This window comes from Apodemus sylvaticus, chromosome 14, assembly GCF_947179515.1.
Source record: "Apodemus sylvaticus chromosome 14, mApoSyl1.1, whole genome shotgun sequence".
Lineage (NCBI taxonomy): Eukaryota > Metazoa > Chordata > Mammalia > Rodentia > Muridae > Apodemus > Apodemus sylvaticus.
The window spans coordinates 35106550-35116340 of record NC_067485.1 but is presented as its reverse complement, the minus strand read 5'-3'; the positions used below and the strand labels follow the sequence as shown (position 1 = coordinate 35116340).

General features: G+C 49.0%; 1 protein-coding gene across 1 annotated transcript; it reads left to right on the top strand.

Moving 5' to 3' along the window:
• The first annotated feature begins 1529 nt into the window (after window positions 1-1529).
• On the top strand, window positions 1530-3636 carry Foxq1 (forkhead box Q1). Its single transcript, XM_052157575.1, has one exon. The coding sequence runs from the start codon at window positions 2283-2285 to the stop codon at window positions 3504-3506; it is 1224 nt and encodes a 407-aa protein (XP_052013535.1). The 5' UTR covers window positions 1530-2282; the 3' UTR covers window positions 3507-3636.
• Window positions 3637-9791: the final 6155 nt, after the last annotated feature.

The following is a 9791-nucleotide window of genomic DNA, read 5'->3' as shown; positions in this document are numbered from 1 at the left end:
GCTCCCAGGCCTGGAATCTCCCTATTACCCGAGTCTCAACCCTCCTAAACCTATCTCCATAAAACAGGCATGAGTTCTCCTGTCCTGCCTACCTCCAGAGTTCAATTAAGGACAACCTTCATTAACAGTGCCTTTTATCCCTGGCCAAATCAATGCTTTGCCTCCTTGGTTCTGGGCTAATTTCTCATCCCAACTGACTTCCCTGGCCAGGACCATCCATTTGCAGGCTAGAGCTCAGAGGAACCCCTCAAAAGGGGCTGTTTTCAGAGGCTGAAGGAGCACACCACGGTGGTAAACAGTTATGCAGCGCATAATGCAAAACATCAGATTCCTCCCTGGCTGTCATGCAGTCCACTGTATTATGAACGCCTTTACAGCTTCTTGACTTAAGATAAGAAAAGCTTGTGTATGCTTTCCACACAAATGGTGGAAAGTAATAAAATAAACTTCAAAGATGTGCTCCCACATAGTCGCAGCCTAGATGCTATTTACAACAAAAGCAGGAAGAAGGGGGAAGCTGGTGTGGTAGGCATAGGGTCAGAAGTGCACCCTTCCTGGTGCAAGGCCCCTTTCCTTGGAGAATTGACACCGAGTTGGCGCCGGTCCGGAGAGTCGGAGGAGTAGCAGAAGGGGCTTCCTTTCCTGTTTGACACCCGTGCCACCAAAATCAAGGCAAGTTCTAGAGCACAGTTGCAGACAAATGGCGATAAACACTCCTTGCCCTTGCTTCAGGCCCCAACAACACACATCCTCCCGCGATTATTGTTGATTGCTAGACCCGGGCACTGCACGTCTGTGGGCTTTGCCCAAGTCACAAGACTTCGGAAGGGACTCAAGTGCAGGCAGAGCCAGGCAGCCCTCTCTTGCAACGCAGTCTCCCCCGCCAAAGCATGGGGCGTTGCCTCCTTCCCCCAGAGCCTCCAGCCAGGTATGACAAAATAAAAGTGAAAGTCGGAGACTGGCTAAGGAACAAGAGACACGATTAACCAAAAAGAGCCATACAATTTCAAGCTCAGGGTTTTTACTTGCTACACGGGGGAAAGTTGGCCATTGGAAGGAAATAAGAGAAAGGGCACGGGAAAGAGCTCAGCAAAGGCTGTTCCACGGAGTTTCTGCAGTTCAGGGATTCAGTCATTACCCGGGATTTCCTTTCCTAAGAATCTTGGAAAAAACAAAAAACAAACAAAACAAAAAAAAACAAAAAAAACCTCGCACGCTGCACGTAGCGCACCGCTCAGGAGGGCGGCCAGACCTATGCAAATCCCAGTCCTTAGGTGTCTCTCTGAAGCATCCTAAAGTGTCAGCTCTACCAGGTATAGTAGATCAATCGTCTCCTTGAGTCCGGAGAGCGCAGAAACCCACTCGGGGGGGCCGCGGGAAGCCAGAAGCTCCTACCTGCGCAGCAGAGCGGGCAGGGCAGCCGCACAGGCGTGCACACCCTAGCCGTGCGCTCGCTCCCTATTGGCGAGACCGAAAGGGCGGGGCCGGCCAGAGCCAAAACAAACAACCTGCGCCGGGGAGACTCAGTGGCCGCACCGCCGCGTGGCCTCAGCCTGATGAACGCCGTGGGGGGAGCCGCGGCCACCTCGGCCACCTAGTTCCCCCACCCCCTGGCCGTGGGCGCCCAGGCTCCGCCCCCGCGGAGCCGCCGCAGGGTTATATTGGGCCGGACCGAAGGTGGAGGCGAGATTCTGCTGCGGCCGGCCAGCGCGGACATGCTGCCCGGGAAGCCGGGGGTGGCAAGGCGGCTGCGGGTGCGGCGGCCTCGAAGACTCCTTTCTACGGGCTCTCGAGGCTGAAGACGTCTTATCCTCAAAAATAGCGGATGCGTCAGCTCGGTGCCTGAGACCTAGACATCTAAGGAAGGAACACTTTTGGACGTTTGGACCGATAGCAGATGCGCCGGCTCTTTCCTCCCAGCACGAAATCCTAAGGCTGGAGTGTCCTGGCCCCCGCTTCGCAGGGTGGCCCCTCATTTCTCGCTTGTCTTTCGCCCAAAGTATCTAAACCTCGGAGTAAGGACAGTACTACACCAACTTCTATTACTCCATTCCTCAGTTCATTCAACACTCAAAGCCCTCCAAAAAAAAAAAAAAAAAAAAAAAAAATCCAGCGGAGGAGGACCTTAGGAAAAGCGTCTCTCTCGGAAAGACTCAGGAGCGGTCCCTCCCAGGAGAAGGCAGCCTCAGCGGGCCACGGGATCGCCACTCCGGACGCCACTCGCTTCCTACGACCTCGCAGGAAAGGGGTAACAGAGCCGGACTGGAAGCACCAGCGCCGGCATGAAATTGGAGGTGTTCGCCCCACGCGCAGCCCACGGGGACAAGATGGGTAGTGACCTGGAGGGGGCCGGCAGCAGCGACGTGCCATCTCCACTGTCCGCGGCTGGCGACGACTCGTTAGGCTCTGACGGGGACTGTGCGGCCAACAGCCCGGCGGCGGGCAGCGGGGCCAGGGATCTGGAAGGTGGCGGCGGTGGCGGCGGCGGCGGCGGCTGCGAGAGGAATTCGAGTGGCGGGCCGAGAGCTCTAGACGGTCCCGAGGCAACCGATGGCAGCAGAACGCAGGGCTCCGCGGCAGGGCCGTGCGCGGGCAGCGTGGGCGGCGGCGAGGGCGCGCGCAGCAAGCCGTACACGCGGCGACCCAAGCCCCCCTACTCCTACATCGCGCTCATCGCCATGGCCATCCGCGACTCCGCGGGCGGACGCCTGACGCTGGCCGAGATCAACGAGTACCTCATGGGCAAGTTCCCCTTTTTTCGGGGCAGCTACACGGGCTGGCGCAACTCCGTGCGCCACAACCTGTCGCTCAACGACTGTTTCGTCAAGGTGCTGCGCGACCCCTCGCGGCCCTGGGGCAAGGACAACTACTGGATGCTCAACCCCAACAGCGAATACACCTTCGCCGATGGAGTCTTCCGCCGCCGCCGTAAACGTCTCAGCCACCGGACCACAGTCTCCGCGTCGGGGCTACGGCCGGAGGAAACCCCACCCGGACCTACCGGGACCCCGCAGCCCGCGCCCGCCGCCCGCTCCTCCCCGATCGCGCGCTCGCCGGCTCGCCAGGAGGAGCGCTCCAGCCCTGCGAGCAAGTTCTCCAGCTCCTTCGCCATCGACAGCATCCTCAGCAAGCCGTTTCGAAGCCGCCGCGACGGCGACCCTGCTCTGGGGGTGCAGCTACCCTGGGGCGCCGCTCCCTGCCCGCCGCTACGCGCCTATCCCGCGCTCCTTCCCGCGGCGCCCGGCGGCGCTCTGCTGCCGCTCTGTGCGTACGGCGCGGGCGAGCCCACGCTACTGGCGTCGCGCGGGGCCGAGGTGCAGCCCGCGGCGCCCCTGCTGCTGGCGCCCCTCTCCACTGCGACCCCAGCCAAGCCATTCCGAGGTCCCGAGACTGCCGGCGCGGCGCACCTGTACTGCCCCCTACGGCTGCCCACGGCCCTGCAGGCGGCGGCGGCCTGCAGCCCTGGTCCGCACCTGTCCTTCCCGGTGGAGACGCTGCTAGCTTGACAGGAGCACAGAGCGAGGCAGGGAGGGGGCTAGGGTGGACTTGGGGCGCCTTTTGTTGAGGAGGTTGGAATGCAGGCTCCAGGGCTGTGCACTTTCCACTTTCCAGAGGAGTAGAGATTTTTTTTTTCAACTCTCTATCAAATGTGCCTTAAAGTTAAGCATTTTGCCCCAAGTGTTTTAACTTAGTCCAGAATAGTTTTCCTTTGTCTTTTGTAACTTTACAGAGGATCAAAGCCGTTCTTTTCTATTTCTTGGCCAGGCCTGTAACTCTATGGCATAGAGGCTTTCTTTCCTCTCCCTCCTACTATTTGCATTGCACCTTCCACTGATTTATCTTTCCCACCCACAAAAGAAAAAGAAAAATAGTCAGGGAACCACTCCATGGGATAAATGATGACTACTGTTTGGGGTTTTGAGACCCCGCTTGGGTGTAAGTGTGTGTCTTTCACAGGAGTGACTGCGTGTGAGAGAGCTGTCAAACTTCTGGTCATTTTCTCTGCTATCAACCAATGCTTCACTGTGCCAAAAAAGGGGGAAATGTTGTTGGGTTTTTTGTAATTAAATTATTTATATATTTTTGAAACCTGAATTGAAATGTTGCAGGCAACGGCTACAGCTTTATTAGTGGTTACCTAACTGTGGTCTTCTTGGGCCAAGCAATTTCTTTAAAGGAAAAGTTAACATTATGTTTGTGGGGTGCCAGGGCCACCACCACGTGAAACCAAGTGTGATTTTTATTTTAATATTATTTGTGTGTGTATATATTCATGTATAAATTTTATGAAGCCCAGGCATACTGCTTGTTTTTTTTTTTTTAATAAAACTCAAAACTGATCTACAAAACACTTTGTGGTAGTAGATTGGGGTAGATATTTTTACCATTACCTCCCCCCCCCATGGGTTCAGAGTTGAGTCAAAAAAAATCCCTTCATACTGAGATCAAAATATTTGTGTTTTCATTTTCTGCCATTGCTTTACAATGTCTAGAATGAATAGCATTCCCTAGACTCAAAGACATTCAGGAGGTCTGCCTACCTCTCTCCTCCTAAGAACCTTTAGTTGACCAAGTGAGCTATGCAAACATCTTTTGGTCAGGTGGACATTCTCAAGTCAGTTGATTGAAGCTGGAAACTTGATCTTGGTGTTAAACTTATTTCACACACACACACACACACACACACACACACACACACACAAATGCCTTCAGGCTATTTTCAGGGCAAACTTGAATGCCCATGGTTTTTTGTTTTGTTTTGTTTGTTTGTTTGTTTGTTTGTTTTTCATCAGAACAAAGCTACCTTTTCTTGAAGTAAAACATTTGCTTGGGTGTGAACACTTCCGTGATTGTTCCTGCCGCCAACTGAGATATTATTTGTAAATGCCAGACACTTAGTCCTTGGTAAATTCAGAAAGAACAAGTCTCCCAACAGTTCGTACATTGGAAAAGTCTGAAGAAGCGGTGAGATAATCAGACAGAATATCTGGTCCTCCTGGCCAGACAGAAAGGTGGCCTAGGGTCTTAACAATTCTAGAAGAAGAAAGCAGGGAGCCAGTTGGAGGATGTTCCTGGAACAGGGAGCTAAGAACTGGCCTTCACGATCGGGGTTCTCAGTATTCCTAAAAGTGATACTAATGGGTTGGATTGTTACAAAAGGTAGACAAAGCAGAAACAATCCAAGCAGGAAAAGGGAGGGCAGGTTTTCGTCCTGGAGAGTAAATTCAACTGCGTGCTCCCTGCAAATCCTCCCTGTCAGAGAGCCTGAGTGTGTAGCTTGCACAGCCGCCTCTGGTCTCTACCTGACTTCTCTCCAGTTAGGCACTTTATCTGTGCAGGGTGCTGCCTGTGCTGCGAAAGCTGGCCTCCATGTCCCCATGGATACTTACTCTTTCCTCTTCAGAGGGCAGGTCTGTTGCTGTTCACCTAAATCACTGTTTATATCTTAGAATACAAAAACCTACTTAAAAGGGAAAGGTGGTTTTTTCAAATCATAGCTGTTTCTCCTCTGCTCAAAAGGAAACCACCCCTCTTAATAAACAAACAGAGAGTCAACAACACACTGCTCCCTCCTGAGCCTTTGTCCCTGGGGACTGAAGGGTTTTCAAAGGAATTGTTGAGTCAGGGACTGGGAGTTTCTGGTCTCAGTTGCGCTTTTCATTGTCAGTTCTATAACCTGGATCTTGCAATGTGTTTTTTTTTTCTGGGTGCTAGGCCTCCAGGGAGACATAACAGATTGGGGGGGGGGGGGCATTGCAAACACTTTTATTTCAGGCCACAAGGCTTCGAATTTCAGAGACACAGGCCTTCTGGGCTGAAGCTAGTAGGAGCAAGTCTGAGCTCAGCATCTTTGAAGCCTTCAGACCTGTTGCACCATCCTGACACTCTGGCTGGCTGGCTGGCTGTCGGTGAACTTGACCAATGGCAGGCCAAGAGCATCGAGTATTCTGGAGCCTCTGCTGGTTGAGTGAGGTGGGCAGGGGAAATCCACAGCCTTGGCTTCTGAATAAACAGCCTGGGGCTCCTTCTAGAACTGACTCAGATTCTTGACACTCCCACCCCCAATACCCTGCAACATACACAAAGCCAAGCTCCCCACCAACAAATAAAGATCCTCCTAGAAGCTCACACGAGCTTTCCAGGGTTAGCCTTGCTGACCTGTGAACATCAATAACTAAAACCTACTGTATCCAGTGAAGTTTCACGAGTTACATTTTTCTGCCTCTGGGAATGTATATCTACACTCAACATACAAAACAAATTCACAGAATAAGATAAGCTCACATCTTTGGATCTAAGAAAGAACACTCACTATATATATATATATATATATATATATATATATATATATATATATATATATATATATATATCAAGATAACAGTGGCTGAGGGCTATCTTTAAGTGTCCCATTCTGAGTGACAGATCTAGCTCTGAAATCCAGAGACTGCAACTCCCAAGTCAGAATTCTTTCCACAATTATGCAGAGATTTCAGACCCAGACATACTTTGGCCTGGATTTAGCTAAACTACATGAAACTGTCTCAGCTGACTTTTATGACAAAGATGATCAGATTTCCCAACTGGCAAGTGGTTTCTCTCATTACCAAAAAATTACTCTCTGCTCCACCCAGAAACTGTCATTTTATTTTATTTTATTTTATTTGTACAAATTGGCTGCTGGCACTTTAGCCCAGCACCTCACCCCACTATGTGTGCTAGAGCCGACACTGATTTCCACTCCCTTTCACAGAGTCTCCTAGGTACATTTCTGCAGACTGCAAGGAGCAGAATTTTGCTGGGAAAAGAGTGCCTTCAGGGACCTGCCTGTGACCCAGAAGTCCCCCCTAATTATTTTCCCATACAATCTACCAAACAAACATACAAACAAACAAAAGCCCTCTGTTCTAAATAAAAATAATAATAAAGGACAGGAGACTGTCTCTCCTTTATGTTCAATTTTTAGCTTTAAAAAGCTAACTCAATATATTTACATTCACATCATATGGGAGGGGCACTTACTGTCACCAAATGTAAAAGGATTTTGCTTCTCTCTGTTACCATTTTATTGTAATTCTTTTGACCGCAATAGCTGAGCTTTGCCTCAGTTCTAGAAATCAGACTCTAAAAGTCCTTTTGTAACTGTGTCATGCTTTCCGACACCACAATCCTTCTCTCTTAAGTTTCAGACTTTACAGTCCCCTAATGAGACCACTAAACTTTTGTTATGCTTTAACAACATAATTTGTTAATTCTTAATGTTGTCAACAAATGGCCCTAATAAGTATCTTCCAAGAAGATCATGATCAAAACCATGAAGCAGTAACTCGCCCCAGATTCCAGGATCTCTTTCAACTTGGCAAAGATTCCAGGGTCCGTGAGCATGCCTTTCTCGGCCTGTATCCTTTCAGCAGTATTAAAATGGGCGAGTGACCAAACTCAAATGTCATTCCAGCCACTGGCCAACTCCTGAGCAGACTGGAAAAAGAACTGCATCAGCCTTGGCTTTGGGAACCTACAGCTTAACATAAACATCCACATGGACTACACTTCCCAGTCTTCCCTAGACCTCTCTGCTGCTCAGGAAGTTCTGCTTTAAGAACATGCTATAACCGAGCCTTGTGATCACATCTTGTCTATGATCCAACTAATATATGCATTCATGTGTTGGTTGCTTCTGATAGCCAGTTTCTACCCATTGGGGAAAGGTGGGAAGATTTTGCTATCTGTCTATTAATGCTCCAGTCTGTTTTTCTGTCTGTCCCTCTCTCCCCTTCCCCTCTCCCTCCTTCCATCTCTCTCTCTCTCTCTCTCTCTCTCTCTCTCTCTCTCTCTTTCACACACACACACACACACACACACCAGGCAAAGCCAACTCCAAAAGAACTCAAACAACACGCTAAGAAGTGTTACCCTAGGAACGATCATCCAGGTGGGCTTCAATAGAGCAATGGCTGGGAGAGTCATATCATGAAAACTCCTACAAAGTGTCAAAGATGACAGCAAGTATTTCTTTCTTCCTACCCTCAGTGAACTTGGGATCCGGTGCATGTTTCAAAGCGTGGCAGCATTGTAAAATATGGTTAAAGTTCTCCCAGACATTGCAAAATCTACAGAGACCATTAGCATAGAAAGAGCACTTCCAGCTTGTTGTTCTGACTTGTCACAGCAACTTGTGTTTTCAGTAATATTTCCTCCCACTGTGTTCTTGATGATCTCAATTTCTCACAGAAGTATCAGTTTGGAGAGATTGGCGGGAAATGCTGGCATACTTCTTTGAGGCAGCAAGAGGCAGAAGCTAAGAGACATTGCACTGTTTTCAAGAGACTTCATCATAAATGAGGTATTTAGGACTCAGACACTGAGTTGAGAGATCAAGTCAGTCTTTCATTTGTTTATTTAAGAGACAACTCTCAGGACTACAGAGATGATGCAACTTAAGATTACAGAGGGCACTCAGGAGCCTGAAGACATGGAAATATATATGCCCATATGTCTTTATAGATGCAACCGGAAAATAAACTAGTCATTAAGTGTAAGAAACTTTAGAGAAGATAAATCCTGAAACTAGAGAAGAGCCCTAAAACCAGCCCAAATAATAATTCATATTGAGACTTGGGAAAATATATTCCAGGTAAATGTCTTAGACCCAGGAATGAATGATTTAACAGGGCTACACAATTGTCCTTACAGGGAGAATTGCTCTGTGAGGGGAGCTGTTATTTTTCTGGGGGAGCCCAAATTCCCTCTGGAATCTTCTAGTCATGGAATCCTGGTTTTCCCTTTCTGGAACGGATGCTGGACAGTTGTTTCCAAAGCTAGACATTACCCCATATCCTCATGATACCAAGGAGACTCAAACAGGTGGTCTTAAAGTGTTTCACCCATGTAGTGGAAAATACTTTGTCCTTTATCAAAGCTGCTCTTGCCTCTGGGTCTACATCTGATCCTTTGACATTACTGACACACTGCCAAGCACCCAGAATGCTTTGGAGGGGTTTTTATCTTCTTAGAAAACCATCCTTATCCCAATGGTCTCCTTGGACATTTCAGTGCCCCAGCAGGAGGATAGCAGGCCCCAGAAGGCTGGAGAAGTGTAAAGCAGATATGAAAATTCAACAGCATGGCAGCTCTGCCCCAGACAGAGCACTGTGGGCATCTGGGTCTGCTGTTCAGGGTGCTCAGAGACTCAAAGGCATCACCAAGGCTGTGAAAGATGACATTTGTCCTTGATACCCTTAAAACAGCCAAATCAGACAGACCATTGCCAGAGGATAGGAAGAGGGAACTCCCAGGTGATGGAACTGATCTCCGTGTTGACTGCAATGGTTGTTCTGTTACTATATACACTGCTGACATTTAAGTCACATACCTAAAAGTTGGGGTGGAAATTACACCTCAATCACTGACTTGAAGATTTGTTCTTGTAGGAATGGTCACAGTTAAGTTTCTTAGTTACTAACAGCTAAATTAAAGGAGATAACTCTTCTTCTGTGGAATTCAGTTAACTGCAACTTTTTAGGGGGGTATACCTGGAGGAAAGGGAAACCCTCCTGTACTCCTAAAGTTAGATGCAGCTCCTTATAGGCTGTCCCAACTTGGGCAAAGTCGTACATGTTGCTAGTGCCTATTACTCTTTGATTAAGGAACAAGGGCACAAGCACACATGGGGCACACACTTGGCAGTGGTACGTGGACTAAGAAAAGAGGGAGAGGAACAGAGAGGACAGGCCAAATTAGAAGAAGCACTGATTCTGAAGAGAGATTTTTTTTTTAAAAAGTGATTCCCA

What these genes read in the sequence shown, in the direction of transcription:
- Foxq1 (XM_052157575.1), top strand. Translation starts at nt 2,283, where the DNA reads ATGAAATTGGAGGTGTTCGCCCCACGCGCAGCCCACGGGGACAAGATG.